The 24,649-nt window shown below is 39.9% G+C and overlaps 1 protein-coding gene across 5 annotated transcripts in view; it reads left to right on the top strand.

The window, feature by feature from the left end:
• The window catches only part of CADPS (calcium dependent secretion activator), a 404,679-nt gene that overhangs the window by 304,689 nt on the left and 75,341 nt on the right, over positions 1-24,649 (top strand). For 3 of the 5 annotated variants that reach the window (XM_050957618.1, XM_050957617.1, XM_050957614.1), the window contains 3 exons: positions 12,227-12,333; positions 19,629-19,785; positions 20,992-21,133. In XM_050957618.1, the coding sequence (XP_050813575.1) occupies positions 12,227-12,333; positions 19,629-19,785; positions 20,992-21,133 (406 nt within the window). Of the gene's footprint in view, positions 1-142; positions 161-12,226; positions 12,334-19,628; positions 19,786-20,991; positions 21,134-24,649 lie in introns of all 5 variants that reach the window. The other 2 variants (XM_050957616.1, XM_050957615.1) reach the window with 1 other exon arrangement.

Below are 24,649 nucleotides of genomic sequence, written 5' to 3'. Positions count from 1 at the left end.
AGTCACTGGGCAACTATTTTCTTTTCAAATGTCATATATCACACATAACTGGGGGGCATTTTGGTCCACTTGCTCATTAATCCTGCATATCTGTTCTTGTTTCTCTCTTTTCTCTCCTTGTTGCTCTCTCTCTTTCATATAGAGAATCAAAAGGATGCAGGTGAACAATTGTATATGTATTATAAATTGCTAGGACTGTTGAGTTATATTTATCTTTGTTTTCTTTTCATAGCTCCTTAAGATATGTACTCCTGTAGACTGAAGATGGAGTTGCAATAATACTTAAGGAGTTAATTTGTGCTGTCTCAACATACATACTATCTTTTACTTCTCCCTTAAGATATAGTGTAGAGCAGAAGTATTTTATAGTGAAGGTACAACATAACAGGGAGGTTTATTTATAGTGAAGAGAAAGTTTCTTGTTTTCCAAAGGAACTAAAACAAATTTTTGGCAGAAAAAAAGTTTGGATGATTTGGCCTTTAATGTCAATCACCTAATAAGCACATTTATAACTAAACTAATCTTCATTTTTGTTTTTCATATCTTCTGTTTTATGCCCTATTTGGAGAAAATGGTTTATTTGTTAATGTGTAACTAACACTACGGTTAGACAGAAGTCGTGTTTGTCTTTTTTGTTCGTAACATGTTGGTAACATGTAATGAAACAAGAGTGCGGGTCAGATAAATACCATTAAGATGGACTCTCAGTAGTGATTCTGGAGTTGTAACATGCCAATATGTTCATTACTGTTACATACCAGGGTCCTTAGTTTGAAAGGTCTTGAGATCTGAACTATTAGGGTTTTTTTCTAAGTCGTTATTTATGTGTTGTGAAAAAGGATACACTTGATTTCAAAACCTGTTTCTAAAAAGAAATTGGTTTTAAAAAGAAATACAGCATCTTGGGCCAAGTTCTGCTCTGTGCTCCAGGGGTGCCTCTTTCACTAATAGCATTAGGAGTGATCGCTCTGTAATTTGTCCGAGTATCTTTTCATTTTTTGTTATAGTTGTGGTATTGGTAAAAGGCGCTAGTAACAACAAAAATTAATTGTTCAGAAAACAAAGCATGGATTTTCTCTTTAAATAAGTCCACAAGAAGCACCCCAGAAAAAGTAGTATATAATATTTTCAGGTGCACCCATAACAAATAATCACGTTGGATTTAATTGAGCATAGATCCAAGTGTATCAGTAAAATAAGGACAATGGCCATCATCTTTTTAGGACCAGACACAGACTTATGACATGGTTAATATCAGGGAAATTAGGTGGGGCATTTCAGAGGGCCCCATTTACCTAAAACACACAGGTTTATGTTGTATGAACCCAGCGAAGGACACATGGAGCCAAATCCTATTTCCCTTACGGAACCCTGACCTATTTTGACTAAATTGGGGCCAAATGTGAATGCTACTGCTCTAAATGTTGTTTCTTTCTCTCAAGCAAGAATAAAATTGAGATACTGAAAATAGCTACATAACCACCACCCCCGACATCACCCCCATGCATTTCCTGACTCCTTCCCAAAATGCATCTGGCCTTTCCTCTTCCCTTTAGAAATAATGCGTGGTTTTAAATAGAACATTAAAGAGAATAATATGCTAAAACAATTCAGGATTAATAATCTGTGTTAATTATTAATAAGACAAAAACTACTAACACTCAGATTAAGGCGTGCAAAGCCCTGGAAGGGTTTCCCTCTGGCCATTTACAGAAATTGAGAATTCATTGTTTCTTTAGAAAAAAATTACTGCAGACTAGCATCCCAGGGGTACAGGAATTGTGAAATGCAGAGCAGTCATCAAAAAAGTGCTGAGGACTTAAAGGACCCGATTGTCATTTACACCATGACCATGTGACACTGCTATCATGGTGTAAAAGTGACTTTATTGCAAATGCAAATCCAGCCCAGGGTTTTTAGATTGTTTTACTTGGCAATTAATAGTTTACAATAAACTTACTTCTTCCGTTTTTTTGGACACTGTACTCATATAATTCTGTTTGGATTTGATCTTTGGTATTTGGTTCTTCTGAGGAGGACAGTGAAGGTGAGAAAAGGAGGGGAGCAGGGGGCAGCAGCAAATGACAACAGGTGTGTTTGATGCAGATGCAGCAGGAGAATGAGACGTGGGCATAAATGATGCAGTTAAAGGTCAGCCGCAGTGTAACAGCACAGCCTGGTCCAATGCACTATAAATGCTTCGCCATAAAAGGGGAATAGGCTCCTGTTAACCTCACCCCCTCCCCTCTATCCTTCTCTTGTCCGAGGAAGCAAGGTTCCAACGAATGGGTTCTTCATTGTGTCTACAGTATGCAAACAGACGCCCCCACTGCCTAGACCAGTCCCTGTCAATGGGTGACACGTATTGCTAATGGTCCCTGCAAACCAGACTCCTGTGCTGGCTCACCTCCATAGCAGTAGCAACGGTCAATCAGCACAAAACCGTTCCTGCCGCTGTTGGTGATCAGCTGAAGCTCAAAGCACATGGGGCTGGGAGAGGATTGGCACCAGCCCAAATGGTGCCAAGAGCAGGGAGCACCCTTTTTATGTCCCATTCCCCACCATGTGGAGCAGAGGGGGAGCCAGCGGTGACCCCAAAAGAGCACTCAAACTGCCCAGTCAGAGCATCTTGGTGGAGGGGAAGAGGCTCCTCAGGGCAGCCAAGAAGAGAAATGAGCAACATAGAGAGACAGGCAGCTCTACTCTTCCTCCCCCCAATCCAACAAGATCCCCGAGGCATCACCCCCTGCCAGTCCCGTCAAGCCCCCGTTCCCATGACCAGAGCAGGTGTTTCTTTTGCTTTCCACTGTTGAGCAGGAGCAGAATAGCATTTGTGCTAAATCGAGGACTCTGTGTTCCAAAGAGCTGTGTGGACTTTCTGCTGTCATGGCTCCTGTTTATCTGCACACGGGATTACTGTTCAGAGCTGAGCCAATACAAATGTCTTCCGTTCCCAGTGAGCTTGATCCAAAGTTAATAGAAAGGCTGCCATTAGCTTTAATGGACGTTGGCTCTCGCCCTAAGACTTGAGACAACATGTAAATGGGTGACTCTTATCAGCAGCCTCTGGTCAGCCTTTGAGGGTTCTTGACAGCAGCATTGTATCCTTAAACTAATAGGTTGATTCCTGGAGGCCTCCTATCTCCAAGCCACAAACCAACACCAATTTATAATCCAGCTCCTAATATATATTTTTTACTCAAAATATGCTGTCTCCATGCAGCAGAAGAAACCCAATCCCCTCCACCACTGTTTTTGTGTCTGTTGTTTATTCTTTAGGGGTATGTCTACACTACCCGCTAGATCGGCAGACAGCGATTGATCCAGCACAGGTCGATTTATCGCGTCTAGTCTAGACCCAATAAAATGATCCCCGAGCGCTCTCCCATCGACTCCTGTACTCCACCTCCATGAGAGGCCCAGGCGGAGTCGACGGGGGAGTGGCAGCAGTCGACTCACCGCGGTGAAGACACCACGGTAAGTCGATCTAAGTACGTCGACTTCAGCTACATTATTCATGTATCTGAAGTTGCGTAACTTAGATCGACACCAGCCCTAGTGTAGACCAGCCCTAAGACCCTCACTAATCACTTAGAGGAATCCCATTAAAGCCTTTCCCCACTGTTTAATGTCAGTGGATTATCCCCTGTGCAGAGGGCAGCCATCGCTAGTGATGAGAGGTCAATGGTTCCAAGCCTCACCAAGTGAATCTCATCTCTTTTTCAAAACAACCTTGTGACAGAAGCTGTGCTTCTCTCCAGCAGCACCATGGGGAGAGCAGGAGAGCAACAGAGCCTCAGGCTGGCCAAAAGTTTTCCATACAACTATTTTATGATGGAAAACCGGATTTTCAACTACATGCATTTTTTTGTGTGAAAAGTGTCCGCTTTCCACAAAATTTTCTTTTCCATACGCGCACGCAGCCCCCAGAACTGACATTGTTTTCACATTTCAGTCAAAGCCAAAGTACTTCAAATCAGATATTCTGCTATCGTGACCCTTGGGATCTGTAGTTCAATTTCCTCATGTACCCATTCTCCTTATGGGCTGGGCTCATATGTCTCCCACGATGCACCCCCTCCCCCACCAATCAGGGAGACTGTGGAGCATCATGTGAAATGTAGTCTGAACAAGGGGCCTGGCCTATAGAAGAGAATGGGGGCATGAATCACCCAAACTTATAACTCCCACAATGCACTCTGGTGGCATTTCAGAACCAAACTCTTTCCGTTTTTGTTCAGAATACTTAATTTTTTTATGTTTTCCCCTAAAAAGTAAAGATTTTCAGAGGAGAAGGATAACAAAATTTCTGATCAGCTCTTCAGCAGACAGTGGGCTGGTTGAGGGGAGAAGTATTTGGAAACATCTAGTTCCTACAATGCAACACTCTAGGATGTGGTCAGGGGTGGGAAGGTTGGTAGCCTCTAGCCCTTGAGATACCTCCAAACTCTCAGGAGCAGCAGGGGCCCAGAACTGAGGCAGAGGGAGGGATGAGCAGGGCAAGCCTGTGATTTCAAGGGGCTAGCAAGGAGTTGAAAAGGGTGCAGGACCCACGAGTAGGGAGTGGTTGGGGCTTGCCTACTCGTTTTCTAGAGCAGTGGAGGTAGGAATTACAGACCAGGAGCTATTGGGGCTAGGGCAGGATGCATTTATCAGTGCAGGGAGGAAGATCCCCAAATCATTTGGTTACTGATGTTATTTGGAAGTTCAGAATTGATTTTGTGTGGGGAGGGTGGGCTCAACAGTATATTTGTAGGGAAGTGAGGAGGAGATGTAATTGGCAGACGCTCCACTTCTTTGAGGCACCATCCAGCACTGACGAGGCTAAGCCCAAGGCCTAAGCACCACTTGAGTGCCACCTGAGTCCTCAAAATAGGGCGTGAGTGGCGCAGGGGCCTAGTGCTGACCCTAAACCCTGAGCTTCCTGTCCCCTTTCCTGAGCTTGCTCGTTGTATCCCTGCCATGTCACCAGAGAGAACCATATTCTGTGTATTGACAGGCAGATAGCAATGATTCCATAGCCTGCATGAATTGTGTTGGGGAGGAGGGCCAGACCACCCTGCGCTGAATGCATGGGGCCATCACAAGGGAGCCTGGCAGACCCCAAGCATTATTCGTCTCCACTAACGTGAATCCCAGAATGTCTCGCAGTTCAGTGCTCAGAGTCAAATGTGTAAGGCATTCGTTTGAGAGAAATCCGGCTGCTGAGAAGCACAGAAGAGGCCATTTTGCCAAACCCATTTTTTATAATTACAGCTGGAGGGGGGTGATAACATGCAATGATTTTTAACAAATATTAGCGTTTTTAAATGAATTCCCTTCAGCCAGTCTCACTCCCCTCTGTAGTTGCTACATGATTCAGTTTTGCCGATATGGCTATTCCTGAGTCTCATACTTAAAAGTTTCACGCATAACCCACACGCCTCTTGGGTGTGGTGTTCTGTCCCATCTAGTGGTACTGCGGCCACTTAGAGATTAACGAGTCTGCTGTACAGCCTTGGCCAAGTGCCAGCTGGCTTTTAGCTCATGCGTTTAGCTCCAGAGATCCCAGATTCAATCCCAACAACCGGGATCTGTCAGTGTTACACATGCACAAATCCATCACCCTGCTTTGAAGAGTTTACCATCTCTAGGGAGTAGCACCCAAGAAATATTACAGAAAGTATGTACCCAAAATAATGGTGCCTTTTTTTTACACTAGTTGCCGTATACAGCATTCTGGGAGCAAACCCTGCAACCTTTACTCACCTAAGTAATTCATATTCTTACAAGTAGGCCAATTGCCAGACCAGGCCCTATAAGTTTCTTATTTGTCCAGCTAATAGCTGGGAGGCAACAATTTGCCAGATAGTGAGTGAGTAACACCTACCTGCTGCCTTTCTGTTAATAACTCAGATTTGTAAGTCAGTCGGACGCACATTAATGAACAATATAAAATATTTCTCATGTTAAAGCAAATTAATACTGGAATGGAATAAAATAAAAATGGGGAAGAAAGGCGTTGGGGGAAATCAAAGTGAAACTAAATCTGCCTCCCTGAAAAAAATTGCAGAAGTACTGTTGAGTTTAGTGAACATTGTAATGTTAAAGCATCCATAGCTGTTCTAGCAAATTACTGGTGCTAAATATTAACCCAAAAGCTTAAAGGAATCAAATGAGGTTGTACATATATAGCTGTTTGAGAGTCACATCCAGCAAAGCACTTAAGCTCATGTGTAACTTTACCTGAGTAGTGGCATTGAAAGTCATGAGACTACTTGTGTGCTTAAAGTTTAGCATGTGCTTAAGTGCTTTTTTGGATCAGGGCCAAAAAAAAATTTTAATTTCCTTACGTTACAATCATAGGGCCAGCAAAGACGGAAGTAACACAAAAAGTCTCAGTCTAGAATAGAAGTAGCGATGAGATTTCTTCCTGCTGATCCAAAAGGTAAGAGAGACCACTGCAGCTAAGCCATTCCCGGCTGCTGTGATGAGATTCTGGCCTTCCAGCCGCTGCTTTACTCAGACTTCAAGCAAAAGCCCAGGATTTAGCTCTTAAAAAGTAAAAGAAATAAAAGCATCGAACACTTGGTGACTCAGAAGTTGTTTGACCCCATCATAATGAACCTGCCTTCATACATGGCACACTCCATCACATGTTGCGATTGGGCATGGTCATGTCTCCCCAAGAGAAGGCTGCGGTAGGAGTATGCTGGGTAGGACTGAAGTGTATTTGGTGGAATGAGGAATCTCACACACCCACTGGGACACTTTGCTGAAAACCACGCAACAAAGTGTCTTTTAAGCTGTCTCAAGTATATTTTAATAGTGACATTCTAAGGCTTGCACCATTAGTTATCTTTTTGTACACTGCCTTCTTTCTTTTCTCCTCTTCTGCTTTTGACGCTTCCACAAAGTAGAAAACCATTGAGGTTACACTATCCAGGCTTGTTCAACAGCTTCAGGATCCAGATGCCAATAAAACTTGAAATATATTTTTTATCTGGATATTGTAGGCATCTAGGTCTGGAGCAATCCGTAGATATTTCAGCTGCTGGCAATGCAGTAGCTGGAAACATATTTGAGGCTTATGCAGGGTCAGATTACTGCAGGACTTGAGCTGCCTGCTTCTCCTGGATGCAGTTTTCCTCTGGCTTTGGTACTGTTCTGAAAAACTCTTGTCTCTCTGACACGCCAGTCACATTATGGGAACCAAACAGAGTAAATTGTATAGAGAGGTGTTACTGTAACATGGCTAACAGATGCATCTGGGAGCCAAGGTATAATAGCTGTCTATTAGAATTACCTCCCATCCTGGGATCCTTATGCAAACTTCCTTTTGTAATGTTTTGCTGTTAAATAGTCTCTTTAAATGTGTGAGCTGAATTTAAGGGCCATCAGTATGTAGCTGAGTTGACTTCCTCTTGAAATGTTGAATCCGAATGAAAATCTGTAGTAACATTCCCTAAAGGCATATAATTTTCATTAGGTGAGGGATGTAAGGAACATTTTTGAGAAAGGGGCCCTTCTGGTAGATGACTAATAAGGATCAAGTTGTTTCTGGAATTGATTGAATAGATTTGTTTCAACTGTTAGCAGAAAAAACTAATGTTTTTAAGCTGAGGCTCTACATTAAATCACTGAACATCTTAAAGGAATGCAGGGCATGTGCATCTCAAACTTTTACTCTTAAATGGATGGTGTATGAGAATATATTTGTCTATACCCTGATAATTTCTATAACACTATCAGAATTAAAAGCAATCACAAATCCACTTTATGTAAACCAGCAGCCAAACTAATTTACCCCCTCCCTTGGAAAATGCAAGCAAAATGGAAAGAACTTTTGGCAACAGAATGTCCAGATAAATATGCCAGATTCCTTACAAACAAAATAATTAAAATAGTCACAATACAGTACTTGGCCTATTAAAATGTGTTATTAAATATAATGGTAACTATAGCACCAGTATATTCATCATATATGATTTGTCTATGTGTATGCAGAAGGAAAGGCTATTTTCATAGAATTTTTGCTATGCTGATATTGTAAACTATATGACAGATGGGTCAAGTCCTGATTGCAGTATTCTAACATTTGGAATAGCAAGTAACATATTTGATAGAGCTGGCAAGTTTTATATATGATTCAACCCAGAATATAAAAGCCACTAGAATTCCAAGTTGAAAATAATTAAATGAGTTGGAAACAATCAGAAACCACACATTTTTTAAAGTGACAGATTTTTTTACATGTTTAAATTGCACGAAGAATGCAAGAATATTTTATAGCTCCTTTTCACCAACAGTGGTGTTTAAGTCTAAAATCTGTAATTGGTCTTTGCAAAGCAATTAAGTCCTATGCTCATTGTTTTGATATTAAACCTCACAATAGGCATTGGGGCACCTTCAATAGGGAACCTTTCTTACCATTATAGGGCGCAAAAACCAGGCGATATTATTTCAGATTTCGCACACACACCTATACGTTTTAAATTATCATACTAAACTTCTCCTTTTTGCGCTTGGCTACATGAAATACAATTAGCATTCCACTGAATTTTTAAGCATCTTGATTGCAAAGCACTGTCACGTCGTAGAATCTGATGACTTCTAAAATGTTTGTTGTCAAATGGTGTTATAATTGTGTAATACTTCAAGTAACGATAAGGAGCTTATTCCATTTGTGTTTTATCATTTCTGCTTGCTTTTCTTTCAAAGTTTACATCTTTTAGTCACTGTTTATGACGTCATATGTCTCTTTACTTTTGGTGTGGTTCTCTCCATCACTGACAAACAGCTCGTCCAGCTAAACCTAAGCCTAAGCCACCGGCTGGGCCATCACCATCCACCCAAACTCAGCCTAACATGATAAATCAGATGCTCAAAGGCATACCTAGACAAACACCAAGTACTGTAACCGTTTTTCCTTTCTTTTATTCAACCGTCTTCTAGTTTAGTGTTTTTTCGTTGTTTTAGTTTAGTTTAATATTAGGAAGCTAGTTCTACTGTAAGGATTTTTAAAATTATCTAGCACAACAAAGTAGGCTTTTAGAGACGTAGAAACAGTAGTACTTATTTCAGAATGTCCACATTTTTTGTCTAGCAATGTCTGACATATGCAACATTTTCAAATATCAACGTCAGCACAAAATAACATTGTTGTTGCATAACATTTTGCATGATAACAATGAATATGTATGAGCTTTAAACGATGTTGTATGAAATGTTTGATAAGTATATGGTATACGTTTCATTTAACTGTCAGTGCTCCAGCTATCTCAACAGAATATTCTGATGTATAGTAACTTACCCAGGGAAATATTTAAAATAAGAAAAAAAAGATTGACATCTGTTGGCTGCCAAAGTTGATAAAGCAAAATATTTTCTTTAAAGACAGCATCTCTGAGCAGTTGTTCTTATTAACACTTTTGTCTTTTAGTTGTGTTTGAGAGCAAATCACTGCCACGAATGAAAGAATGAACCATATCAGGATTTATACTTCTCGCGTTGCAGTCAATGTCAAAGCTCCCATTGACTTCAGTGCTGTGGGAAAAGCACCCGTGTATTTTGGAAGGTTTTTGTGACCTGTTATTGCACAAAAGAAAAACGCTGTTTCTGCTGAGGCGTTTGCATGGATAAAAGAAAGAATGACAAGTTAATAATTAGCTCGCCGTTCAGTATTTGCCTTGAGAAAATGTGTGAAGGGAAACATGGGGAACACTTTTCAAACTGGGGCAGGGGATAGGGTGACCAGACAGCAAGTGTGAAAAATTGGGACAGGGGTGGGGGGTAATAGGTGCCTATATAAGACAAAACCCCAAATATTGGGACTGTCCCTATAAAATCGGGATATCTGATCACCCTAGCCGGGGATGACCCTAAAGTCCATATTTAGTGCCTAACCCATCACAACATCTACACAAAAACTACTTCACAGGATTGGGGCCTTTGGTGCCACATAAATAGAAATGATCTGATTTTTAAAGGAACCAAACATCTATTGCTCCCATTGATTTTAGGTTTAGATGCTCATCACTTCTTTAAGACTTAAGGCACCAACATAGATTCCTAACTGTGGACTTAGGTCCTTAATTTTAGGCCTCTGATATTGAAAATGTTGGCCATTGTTTTTAAAGAGAAACCATTTAACTATAGGGATGTGTTCAAAAAAAGTTTCAGGTGAAATCCTGGCCCTGTTACAGTCAACATCAAAACTCCTATAGACTTAAGAGGGGCCAAAACAGCTTCCTTAATTCTTGCAGGCCCTGATTCAGCAAAGCACTTACCTCTGTGCTTAATTTTAAGTTTGTGTTTATGTCAATCAGGTATGACTAGAATTTTCAGCGGCATCTTAAGGAGATGGGCACCCAACTCCAGTTGATTTCAGCTGATTCCCTCTGGCTCCTTTGAAAATCCCAGTCTAGTGCCTTGCTAAATAGGGATGGACCATTAAGTGCTTTGCTGAACTGGGGATTAGTTGAACTGCACTTACACCACTTTAATTCTGTAAGGCCTGGTCTACACCTAAAAGTTAGGTCAACATAACTACAGCTGTGTTTCAGACCCGTGCGCGCACTATAGCTCTACCAGCCTAACCCCCAAGGTAGATACAGCTTGGCTGATGCTTCCATCACCCTACCTGTTGTTGCTCAGGGAGATGGAGTTCCTACAGTGACGGAAAACCCCTTCTGTCCCTGTTGGAAGCATCCACTCTGTGACACTACAGCAGGATAGCTACGGTGCCATCGCTCTGCCCCTGTAGCACCTCTAGTGCTGGCATGGCTTTAGGGTGCCTGCAAAGGGGTTTAATGCACTTTAACTTATCCACTTTAAATTTACATGTTTAATAAATTCGGGTTAACATTCCTGAGTGTTCCCACATAGACAAGCCCTAAGTTCTTAGGGACCAGCTCATGGGCTGTCTACACTACAGGCCTTACAGCGGTACAGCCACTGTAAGCTCTTCCGTGTAACCTTTCTATGCTGATGGGAGAGAGCTCTCGCATTAGCATAATTAATCACAGCGAGCCACGGTAGCTATGTTGGCAGGAGAGCGCTGTCCACAGCGGTGCTTTTATCAGTGAAACTTATATCAGTCAGAGGGGTGTGTTTTTCACGCCCCTGACTGACAAAAGTTTTACCAACAGAAGTGCTAGTGTACACATAGCCACTGTTGCATTTGGCCAGCTCCTTGGACTTTTTCATTGATATCTGGATTATTAGTGAGTAGTGGGGTTTATATATTTATTTATTTGGATTTCTAATGAAATATTCCGGAAGGTGTTTGTCTACTGTACATAACATTTAATATATTGATGCATAAGCATTAGTATAAGATGTGCATGAGCATTAGGTTGACTTCATTTTAGAAGGTTTGGAGAATACTGCAAGATAGTATGAAATAGCTCTTGTGTTTTTCTCCACCTTGCTTCGGTATTTGAACTCGTGTGATTTATTTAAGGGATTTTATGCTTTAAAGTTGAGTATGTTTTCCCATAAAACTATACTTATAAACCAATGGTCTGATTTACCACTGGGTCCTTCCAACTTTACTCAAGCATAACTCCCTTTTTTTAGTGTAGTTATATCCAGGAGTAACCAGTGGTGAACTGGACCTTCAATTTTTCTTCTATATAGTTGGGCCCACATATAAAGTTTCTAAAAGTTTGACATTTCTTTTTATTTTATTCCCCATTTTTTTATATTTATATATATATATAAGGAATATCTCTTAAATTGGTAAAATCTTTCAGAACAGTAGAATCTTTTTAAGCGCATCCAGTGTATATCATTGAAATTAATGTATCACTGTTATATTCAACAACTTACTTTTTTAAAAGCTCCATTTAAACAAAACTCTACAAATTATGTGTACATCAAATATATAATAGCACAGTCTAACCAGAAAGATACATATCGTCATCTGTTAATAGATAGATGCTGTCTCTATGGAATTTGCTATTCTGTTAATTTGAATTAATAAAGTGCCACCAACACAAAATGGAAAGTAAAACAATTCACATAGTATTTTGAAATTCAGAACTGGAGCACTGCGTTTTCACAGTACAAATAACAAATGTGGCTTTACGGTTTGCTCAGGACTAATTATAGAGCATTTAACACTCGCATGAAAAAATTTTTAGAGTTATTAACTATTATGGAACTTTTTCCACTTAAATCTATTGGCCATACATCTAGCCTCTCAGGTTTCACTCCATTTTAACTCAAGTTCTTGTGCTACAGAAAATGTAGGCCGGTTAGTCACTCCTGCCAAAAAGCTAGAAGATACAATACGTCTGGCAGAACTGGTCATTGAAGTTCTACAGCAGAATGAAGAACACCATGCAGAGGTGAGTAGCAGTGCTCGAGCATGTCTTTGGACAGGATCTTTTTGGTTTTGGAGAGCTTTGTTCATTTCGCTGTGCTGAATGTTGAACCATACCATGTGGTTTCATATCACTGTTAAAGCCACCTGGTCTTCTTAAATAACTGTCAAAATATAGTTGCAGAAAAAATAAACTTGGGGAAGTCAGTTTTTAGAGGAGGGAAGGGGTTACACAAAATTGGCCAAATTCTGCTCTCGTCAGTGAGAGCTGAATTTGGCCAAGCTACCGGACTAATCACAATATAAAGTCTGTCCACTTTCGAGAGGGGTCATGGGTTTCCAAAAAGTCATGTTTATACTTCCAAGCATAATGAAATGAATCAATTTCAGCCTTATCCAAACAGCATTCCCTTGTCACCATTCAGCATTGTAGCAAAGAAAAAGCACCACAAATGTTCAAGCTATTTTTGGTCTGTTTCTTTCTATATAAAATTCTTTTAACAGTTTTTTTGTTTCTTTTTTACTTATGTCATTGAATATGATGATCTTCTTTTATTCACTGTGGCTTTTCAGTCAGCTATGCCTTTCTCGGCCTGTTTGGGGTATCCTACTTGTGCTGTGGCTGAAATGAATTGTCCTCTGTTACTGAATATACAGGTTATCCAGTACTTAGCAAAATGAAAAATAGCTTTATTCTTCAAAGCTGTCTAGCAGAAAGATTCTTGTTTTAATAAGACTTTTAAACAGGGAATCCATATCTCACCAAGTCCGAAATATATGAGAACCTCAGTAGCATAGGTTATGATCTTGTGACCACTTAAACACGTGAATAATTGCATTGAGGTGTATAACCTCATTGACGAGATGTCATGAGATTTTCATCTCGGTGGGACTACCCACATGAGTAAAGTTACACATGTGTAAGAATATACAGGATCCGGCCCTTCATTCTCTGCAAATCCAGTACTCTGTGATAATTGTCTTAAAGCTGATCATTTTAAAACTCAGATTTAACAATTATTTGTTTATAACTTTAGTATTGTTACAATCATTCACTATTTTCTCTTCTCCTTCACATTTTTAAATATATATATATATTGCATTAAATAAATTTTATAAATAATGTCACAATCACTTGTAAAAATCATTCTGATGTATATTAAATTTACAGTACAATCTAACTTATTTCTACAACACAACCATCCACGAGTCCCAATTAATGCCTGATTGCATATTTAAATTTCCTCCCTGTTTTTCTACTGTTCATTCAATCTTGGATGATCCTGGCAGGGGAAAGAGGTATGTGACTAAACTGAATGAAATGAGTCACCTCCTGTCATATTTCGTGCATGCCCTCTCGGTGCCATGTTTCCTAATGGGATTTTACCTGGGTTATCCTTGCTTTGTAACTTTGGTCCAAGGAATGTAACAGCAACTTCAGAGTGACTGCTTGTGGAATTGGTAGCCCTCCACAGAAGGGTTAATGTGGGACAGTATCCAGTCCAAGCATGTAACAATGAGTATATTTTACAAGCACTGCAGTTACATCCCAGCACAACCCTTACCTGCCTGGAATCTTTCCTCAGCCTGTTGTTACCTATGTTGTTCTGCATTTACCTGATCTATAGTACACCACTGCAATTATGAAATAAGTGATAAACAGGGTGATAATAGTCTTCCTTTTATTTTGTCTGTGTGTGTACTGTACTAGATATATGGTATTTATATATATAGAGAGAATATACTGTGGTGAAGAGTGAAATAATCTTTATTTTCGTTTATTTGGGACACTTTAAGAGTCGGAAAGAGCAAAATGCCACAGAGCTACATGTGAATTGTGATAGGCTGTCTAAAGAAAATAATACTTTATTCCACTCATCACTGTCATATATTCTATGTACGCACTGTAAGAACTCTCTTCATTTTTTAATGCTAGTTATTTTTATAATGGCAGCATGTTGTGAGGCAAGTGGCTACGATGCTGGACATGTGTTCTGTCCGCTACATTGGGAAGATAAAAATATGCATCGTGATGTTTGTGACAATAGGAGGGGAACATGTATACTCTGCTCCTACTTTGGATGATGATCTGAAAGGGTGACATTCATCCCTGTCCAGAGGGCCAACACAGTGTCTTTTTTTGGGGGGTCTAAGGGTCTGTCTACACTGCAATTAGACACCCGAATCTGGCCTGTGCCAGCTGACTTGGGCTCACACAACCTGGGCTAAGGGGCTGTCTAATTGTAATGTAAATGGTCAGGCTCAAGCTGCAGCCCAAGCTCTGGGACCCTCCCATCTCTCAGGGTCCTAAATCCTGGGCTCCAGCCTACGTCTACACCACAATTACACCGCCCCTTAGCCCAAATCCAAATCAGCTGGCACAGGCCAGACGTGGGTGTCTAACTGCAGTGTAGACATATCCTAAGTGGGACTTAAGTGGTGCACAGGAATTGTGCTGACCACTGCCCATAGGGTGAATTTCACCCCAATGAGGAAAACAATAGGTTGAATGTGGTTTTATTATGTGGCTTTTATGGTATGTACAACTGTCATGGTACAATTCCCCACTCTGAACCTTAGCATCCAAAAGATGGGGTACCAGCATGAATTCCTCTAAGCTCAATTACCAGCTTAGTACTTGTAGCGCTGCCACCAACCAGGAATTCCAGTGCCTAGTACACTCTGGTCCCCCCAAAACCTTGCCCGGGGACCCCCAAGACCCAGACCCTCTGGATCTTAACACAAGGAAAGTAAACCCTTTCCCTCACCGTTGCCTCTCCCAGGCTTCCCCTCCCTGGGTTACCCTGGAAGATCACTGTGATTCAAACTCCTTGAATCACAAAACAGAGAGGAAAATCCACCTTCCCCCCCTCCTTCTCTCTCCCCCTCCCAGACTTTCCCTGAGAGAGAAAGTGTTCCTAACATAGAGAGAAAAATAACCTCTCTCTCCCCCTTCTCTCCTTTCTCCCCACCAATTCTCTGGTGGATCCAGACCCAGTCCCCTGGGGTCTCACCAGAATAAAAAAACAATCAGGTTCTTAAACAAGAAAAGCTTTTAATTAAAGAAAGAAAAAAACAGTAAAAATTATCTTTGTAAATTTAAGATGGAATAGGTACAGGGTCCTTCAGCCATAGACACGGGGAATACCCTCCCAGCCTAAGTATACAAGTACAAAGTAAAATCTTTTCAGCAAAATACTAATTTGAACTCCTCCCAGCCAAATACATATTTGCAAATAAAGAAAACAAACATAAGCCTAACTCACCTTATCTACCTAGTACTCACTATTCTGGACATATAAGAGACTGTGTCGGAGAGATTGGAAAGAAACCTGGTTGCACGTCTGGTCCCTCTGAGCCCCCAGAGTGAACAAAAACCAAACACTAACAGCACACACACAAACTTCCCTCCCTCAAGATTTGAAAGTATCCCTGTCCCCTGATTGGTACTCTGGTCAGGTGACAACCAGGCTCACTGAACTTGTTAACCCTTTACAGGCAAAAGAGATATGAAGTACTTCTGTTCCATTAACTCTTAACTGTCCATTTATGACAACAACTATATCCACATTATTTCCTTTGTTATTGTGCAGATTTCATGAGATTTTGCCACATAACTGCATTTTACGCAAAGGAGACACCTGCAGGGATATTTATGTGTAAGCTCAATTATCCGGAGTGTTACACACTGTGACATTTTAGAAATGTCTTCTCAGTATCTTACATATGGTTGAAAAAAGTCTTCACAGTTAAGTTCAAGATTTTCTGTCTAAGTTTTCTGCTTTTATCAATATAACTAAGTCTACTTTGTGGGCTTAATTACTCCAAATGAGTTTTCACATGCATGTTTTTTTTTCTGTTCACCTGGAGTTAGTAAAGAGCACCCATGAAGCTAGAGATGACTCATATGTCTAGTTGGATATCCCTCAAGAAAACGAAGTTGTCACTTACTGGAGAAATGCCAGGATCAGTAGCATTTGCACATTGAAATTAGCCCGTTTTGTTCTAGCATGTGAATGCATGTGAACATGCCAACAATACACATTACAGACTCATAAAACAAGCTTGAGAGCCCACGAATGGCCAGTACCCTATGGGAAAAATTTGAAAAATATTAACATAGAGAAATTATATTTTATTAAGTTGTTTTTGTTAGTCACAATAAGAAATTAAATTGCCCAGACAAAAGTGCCGATGAAACATCCATTGTTCAGTATGTACACGACTATAATACATGAGAGCTTAGACTCATGTCATTTCTCTCATCAGGTGTCTCCAAAGTTGATTCTCCTCCACATGGAAGAATGATTGTAAATGTCATAAGACCTAAGCCTTCATGTATTTTTAATTTTGCCCTCTCTCTCTCTCTCTATGTATATGTATGTATGTATATGTATATATGTATTTTAACTCTTTGAAGATATGCATATATACATGTGTACCTGTGTGTAATATATACAATATTAGGTGTGTTTGTCTAGAAAGCACACTTTTATCCTTAAATCATATTGAAGCAAAGCAGGTAAGTAGATGGTTGATAAAATTGAAAGAGATTTTTGAGTGATGAAATGTTACTTCTCTCATTTCAAGAAATTAGTGCCTAGCTGTGAAGTGGTGGGGGAATCCCAGACATGAGTTGGATAATTATGAAGGTAGAATTTGATAATTCCAGCAGAAATAGAAGTATGACTATGTTTTTCACAAGTGATCACATATTGATTTTCTTGTTAATTTCTTTTTTTTTTTAAATTATTTCTCATGAAAGCAGGTTTTCTTGCAGGACTCTTAAATATTTTGGGATTTGTTGGAGAAAATATTATTTTTCTTCCCCCAAAACAGTGATTTTGTTCTTCTTCATGGACAGAGTTACTAACAGGATTCTTAGCACTCAGATCCATTTGCTAATAACTTGGCAAGGGGACAGGATTTTATATTCTCAAGAAACAAAGGCCTGGCCAGAAAAAAATGTAGCATCGCAAGCATCAGCTCTTTCAAACTTGTTTTAAAAAATTGTTTTAAAGGGACACTGTCAACCATCATAGCTTTTATGTTTTTTAACTTTGGAGAAAATTTGAGCAGACATTGAAAGCAGAATTGATTTCTGCCACTTTTGCTTCAGATGATCTTGCTGTTAGAGAACATTGTGTAAAAATATCCAATCCACCATTACATCAAAGCAGCGTTTTCACAACTCTCTCTCTCTCTCCCTTTTGGACATGAGCTCCAGAGAGAGCCGCTAACAGCACTGGTTTACACTCAGCTGTGCTGAGCGGCCTTGCACTGTTCATGGCAGTCATAGAATTACTTAGCACAGACATTAGCAAAAGTCCAAGAAGGTCTTTGCATCTGACCCTGGGCTTACTGAACATCCATGAGGGCAGATTTTTTTTCAGGGATGGCACACGTGATGGATGTCACTTTGCAATCTGCCCAGGCTAAGGGGCTGCGTGTTGCTGAGTTGGAGAATTTCTTCGTGCTCCTCCAGGGAGGAAGTAAAACTGCACCAGGTCTATACCCAGTGCAGCATGTGTTCCCCAGCGTGCCAGCACAGATCTGCTCCTGGGCATTAATTTGGGGGGGGCTGGAGCTAAGGTTTCTCCCATTCTCCACCCTCTCTCTCCTCTTCCTGCCCACTGGAGCAAGGGGGTGGAGTGCTCTGCAGAGCCCGCTTCCCTCCAAGTGCAGGAAATGGTGATAAGATGCACCAGTGCAAGGGTTAAGGGCACACCATCCTGCCCCTCATTCCCTGGGGTTGGCACACAAGGCAGGCCGCACTTATACAATTTACACACCGTGAGCCTGATTCTTTACTTTTTTCCACTGGTTTTATTCTGGTGTGACTCTGTTGAGGTCAGTGGAGGAGAGTGGCATAAAATTGGGATAGTGAAATGGAGACTCAGTCCCATGGCTTTGTAGCTTGTGTAGCTGGAAGCCAAGTACAAGGGAGACCAAATGGGAAACTATTCAAAGGATTCTGCCATTGGCAGGAATGTTGTTATGAGGAACAGGTACCTGTATAGGGCAAAACATCCTCCTTAGTCTAACATTCTAAAATAAGCTCAGTAATAAGGATTAATGAACAAATGCTTCTATTACTGATGTCAATGGCAGAACTTCAGTGCATGCAAGATCGAGCCCTAAGAAAGAAAGAAGTCCATTATGTCCATTCACGTCTGACAGAAACTTACTCCTTCCAAGAGGCAAAAATACATATTCCTGGCTGACAGGTTCTCTTGAAACTGATATGTTTATTCTCAGTCTTTGTTCCATCTTTCTAGTATGGTGCCTATTTATTAGGTTTCCTTGTCTTGGAAAGTCTGGGATGATATTTCTTAGGTAGACACTTTAAATCTTTGAGTAGTTTCCTATCACCTAAAAATTACTGCACACGGTCCTATTGACAGCACCGCTCATACTGCATGTTCCCAGCGAGAGGGGATTACTAAACACGCATGCATGCGTTTGAAACACATTCGCATCTGAGCCATGTATGATGTGAATGTCACTTCAGAGAACCTGTACAGTGAATTTTAAGGACCCATGTGCATGAAAATGAGTTACTTCACTGATATTTTTTGGTTTTCAAATTTATATATGTTTTCTTGCCTCAGTAAAGTCCTGGCTTGATTTTGATGTTTTACGACTGGTATCCTGACATGTCTGTAACATAGTTCTGAAATTGGTTACAAACATTTTCATAATAAGGGCATTGTAAACAATGCTAGTAAGTTTAAAGAGCTTTATACCTAACCATGGAAAATGAAAGGTGCTGTAGTAATTTTTACTGGTGATGCTTGAAATATTTCTAGATAAGAGATTTAGGAAAGACTATGAAAGTGCAGGCTTCTAGCATTTCAAGATGAACAGTAATAGTGAATCCAAATACATTTAAAAACTATTGAAAAACGTAGCAGAAAACCCACAAACACAGTGAAGAAACTCCCAGATTTCTATACCTTAGAATAAGAACTAGTTGACTCCTCCAGTAAATAGCATGATTCAAGAAAAATTTTAGTGAGTTATTGTAAATTGAACAGACCTAGCTTTTCTGTCATGTTACAACTGACTATTCGTACAGTGAAGTTCTGAATATATGCGCTATGAGACATTTCTGTATCAAAATGGTAGGTGCATAATTTATGTGATTTGCACTGTACGTGCTGTGGCTAACATTTCAAAGCGCTGTTCTCTTTACAATAAAGCTGGTTTCCCCTGGGATGCACATTTGTTTTTAAGATAAATGGTCTCATCTCATTGACTGTGCTTTAATGGAACTAATACATTTCTTTATTATTGGTTTTTTTTCTACCAAATTTTAAGGCCTTTGCGTGGTGGTCAGACTTAATGGTTGAACATGCAGAAACCTTCCTGTCATTGTTTGCGGTGGATATGGATGCTGCATTAGAGGTGCAACCCCCAGACACGTGGGACAGCTTTCCACTATTTCAGCTCCTAAATGATTTCCTCCGTGCTGACTGTATGTATTGTATTTTGACCATGTATTTTTGATAGGGCAAATCTGCCAGGTTATTGATGCTATTTCTGGCCTTTCCATGCTGTACAGAAAACCAATGTAGGGTGGTACTTTAAAACAAATGTGTCCGTTTAATTTTGTGGTTGCCTTAGGGGAAAATTGCTGCATATATCATTTATTTATTTTACTTTAATATAAAAAAAATCCTCTTTTCCTGCCTTTCATTTGCTCAGGAACTTGTTTTAAGTAAAGATAAATTCCTGTTCAAAGTCAGGGGTTGGAATTTCGTTAATGTCCTATTCACTCAGGTTCCACGGTGGTGAGTGCATTATTGATGGTTAGTAAATTACTGTTATTTTCATTAAGCATTTCTACCTGCACCATATTTTACAAAATATGGAGTCTCCCCACCACCTCCCAAGAGTTTAATAAAAGGAAAGGAAAGACATCTGGGTTATATATTGAGTAAAATAAATGACATAAAGTTACTTTATACACAGGAGACATGCAAAGAAGCAAGGTTAGCCATGGATTGAACTGTTTTCTCTCCTGTCATGTTACATGCTAGTAGGACAGGTGAGATTTCCAGAAGTGCCCCCTATTGGCCTAACTCTTCTCCCATTGAAGCCAATGCTTTTAATTCCTGATAACAGCAATGGGAGCAGAATTAGGCCAATTCTGAGTGCTCTTGGAAATCCCACGCAGTGCTGTCCAGTCCCATCTGACCCATGTTAGTAAATTAGACCCCAATCTTGCAAAAAGAGCCTATTGCAGGATCAGGGCCTTAATTAGCTTCTTAAGACATGCCTAATGAGTGTTGAGGTTCCTCTTAGGAGAAAAACTCTGAATAAGAGTAGTGATTCTCTAATGAAGCACTTATTTCCCAGCCTGCACAGGCAGTGATGTTTACCACACTCTGTTTCATTTGTACTCTTTTTATAATAGCAAATAGTACATAATTGTTTTGTTATCTCTAAATTTGATACTAATGGAGAAGATCTACTGTTTGATTGTTCCAGTTAAGAGCTCAATCCTGCTATGTTTATCACTGATCTTGATGGTTCAGGACTCCCAGTGCAAACTCCAGTTATGGAATTTCTTCATATTAGCCAGCATATTCATTGTGTAATAAAATGCCACTACTTGTGGGTTGTTACAGAGGATTCAGTAACAATAGTTTCTTACTATACTTTTATTTATCTATTCTAGATAATTTGTGCAATGGAAAATTCCACAAACACCTTCAAGACCTGTTTGCTCCACTTGTTGTTAGATATGTCGATCTGATGGAGTCCTCAATTGCACAATCAATTCACAGGGGCTTTGAGCGGGAATCATGGGAGCCAGTAAAGTAAGGAAATCTCCTTTGATACAATCGAAGTTTGGGTGCAAATGGATGGAGATTCGTACAGAGATGAAGTAGTAAACACTAGATTGGACATCCAGCAAATGCCTTATATTTTCTAGTACAATCCTAAAAATATAAGGCCTAATTCGTTAAGGGTTTTAAAGGTTTATGAGAAAAACAATATGTGATTTTTTTTAGTGCAATGCTGACTTAAGTTGAACACTTTAGCTGTGCAAATGGAAATATGAGAAACATGAAATCCTCTCATTTTGCTTGGCTTTTTAGATCTGACTAGCCAATCTAAAAAGCCTTTTCCAATGCTGCTCTTAAATGCAAATAGCTTCTTTTCAGAACAAAAACCTTGCTTTACTGTGTTCGGTCCAGCACTATACATTGGGTGGGTCACTACTGCAATTTTTATTCCAAAAACTCATTTTTTCCACCCACCCTGTGAAGGGATAATGCAGAGATGTGCTTCGTCAGTTCAGCACCACTGCTGCTCGCTGGATTGATTTTTTTTAAATGCAATCTGTGAAGGACACCAGCGCAAGATGCTGCTTTAAAGCTATGCACTTTCAGAAATAAACCTCTTTAAACCAGGTTCGGGAGAGATCCTGGAGGTACTCGCCCTAAAGGGAAACTTGGTGTGCTAACTACTGGGGAGCAGAAATTAGAAGGAAGATTTGAGCAACACTATTTACTGATCTCATAGACATGATAGCTTAAAACTAAAAAAATAAATGTAGTGAGAGACCAAACTTTTAGCCTAAGATCTGTGCAATTTTGAAAACATAAAGTCCTTTAAAACAATGGCAATTTTACAATATAATTATTACTTCTTAAGTTTCTAAGCATTGCAGAATACTGTCATGCTTGTTCCAAGAAGGCACGGTTAGATACTATGAAGGACGTGTATCCTTTAAAAAAAATTTAAAGAGTAAGCTGAAAGATACCCAGTACGGGATATTGTTCTTTTCTGAAAAGTTACTGTGTAAAAGGGGAGGTGTCTTTCAGTGTTTTCCATACCAAAAAGAGATTCCATACCAGTTAAGAGATTTTGTGCTGACAGCCAGCCCTCCAAATTCAACCTGGAATATGATTATCCAGGATGGTTCTTGCATTCTAGTACATCACCACCAGCAGTAAAGGTTTTGTGTACCAAATTAGGCCCTCATTTACACCCGCACAATCCCTCTTTTCGGTCATTTATCCCTTTTACAGCGGGACAAATGACTGCAACTCCGTATTCCATTATGTTGATACATGAGAAGGAATAGAAGAATCCAGCTCACTTTCCCTTTGCTGTCTTTGCTTTGCAGTGTTAACAGGATTAAAAACACTAAAACTTCATTTTTGACTCTAAAATAAGCAGATATAACTCTGAAAATTCACAGGAAATTGATCTTTCAGTGGCAAAATGCCATTTTTACATAATCTTTTCTTCAGATAGAACTGCATTTTAAAGTTAGCATTAGCTTTAATTTTACAGCATGGCTTTAGTAACAGATGTGTTATAAAATTGGTGCCATCACTTCATGTAACCATGCTACTTAACAATGCATTTGACAAATAATTAGCTCCTTTTATTGTATTTGTTTTAAATCAGAAACTTGAATATGTTTAAAAATAATGAATATTCATGGTTTTAACTCACCTTAGACTCAAATATAGATTTATATAAATGTATGTTTTTGTCACAACGTTTGGGTTTTGAAATGTTTTCTCAATGTTCTAGATATGTGGAACATAATCACTTTCAAAATTAAAGTAGGGAGTTTCTGATATGTTAATGCTATAATTTTAATGTATCCTTCAAGTTATGAAAACTTCTTTTCTTAGTCTGATGTTTCACTTTGAGACGAATCTGTCTCATAGAGTGGACTGGGATGCTTAAAAGTGCTTTGACACGGAGTACGTGTTCTGTTCATGGAAAGCTTATGTTCCTTTAGTGAAAACACGCATTTTAATAATTTCTATCACTAGCAGATACTTCATTCTTAATTTAGCAGAGAGAGAGAGTTGTTAAAGATAACTCACTGGGATTTGCCATAAGGCCAGTGAACATATCTGTGCAAAACATAAGAGTACAATATGCACTGCGTGAAAGAAAATAGGGAATCTTATTCCAATCTTACTGATGATCATTTGGGGCATGGTTCAGAACTAGATGTTAAGGAATCTTCTTTCGGTGTTTCATGGGCAGGCAGTGTGCTATTCCTTACCAGGCTGGATGTTTTCCTAGAAGATCTGCTCTAGGAATTATTTTGAGGGAGTTCTCTGGCCTGTGTTGTACAGGAGGTCAGACTAGATAATCACAATGGTTCCTTCTGGCCTTGGACTCTATGAATCCACAATAAACCTGCGAGCAGACTCAACATAACAGATGTATTTTACTTACTCTCTCCAACTCCACCACATACCTCCTCTTTCAGCTACCCATTCACACTATCAGACAGTTGATTTCTTTGGGCCATTTGTCCTATTTTGCAGCTCTACGGAGGTGACAGTTGGTAACCACCACTTCACATTTCCCAGATGAGTGCACGAGATTGTTAGCACACTATTTGCCAGTTTTTACATTCACAAGAAAGACTGAAAGAAATAGCATTCTAATACTGCAACAGTGCAAAAGACACTAACTTGTCCTTCTCCTGTTACACTATTGCATAGTAATATAGCAGCAACAGTGGAAATGATACTGCTAAAAACATAAAACATCTTTGCCCTTGGAAAATTCTGCACAGCTTTACTCAGCTTTGAAGAAAGGCTTTCAACTTGGCCTGAAGAGGTGAAGCAGAATACCTGTCTACTGCTATCCTGCTTTAGATCTTTGCATCAAATTGTGAGAGTGAAATCCCATTACCTTGTGACAGCCAGGAAATTATTCCACAGCATAGCCTTTTTAAAAGGCTTTTCTGTGCTCATAGACTCATAGACTCATAGGTCAGAAGGGACCAATATGATCATGTAGTCTGACCTCCTGCACAAGGCAGGCCACAGAACCCCACCCATCCAATTTTATAACAACCCCTATCCCAGGACCGAGTTATTGAAATCCTCAAAATTGGTTTGAAGACCTCAAGCTGCAGAGAAACCACCAGCAAGCGACCCGTGCCCCACGCTGCAGGGGAAGGCGAAAAACCTCCAGGGCCCCTGCCAATCCGCCCTGGAGGAAAATTCCTTCCCAACCCCAAATATGGCGATCAGCTAAACCCTGAGCATGTGGGCAAGACTCACCAGCCAGCACCCAAGAAGGAATTCTCTGCAGTAACTCAGTTCCCATCCCATCCAACATCTCCCCGCAGACCATTGAGCAGACCTGTCTGGTGGTAATCCAAGATCAATTGCCCAAATTAACGATCCTATCATAACATCCTCTCCATATACTTATCAAGCTTTGTCTTAAAGCCAGGAAAGTCTTTTGCCCCTACTACTTCCCTTGGAAGGCTGTTCCAGAACTTCACTCCCCTAATGGTTAGAAACCTTCGTCTAATTTCAAGTCTAAACTTCCTAATATCC

The sequence above is a fragment of the Gopherus flavomarginatus genome, chromosome 6 (assembly GCF_025201925.1).
Source record: "Gopherus flavomarginatus isolate rGopFla2 chromosome 6, rGopFla2.mat.asm, whole genome shotgun sequence".
NCBI classification, from domain to species: domain Eukaryota; kingdom Metazoa; phylum Chordata; order Testudines; family Testudinidae; genus Gopherus; species Gopherus flavomarginatus.
This window is presented reverse-complemented; position numbering and strand designations above follow the sequence as displayed.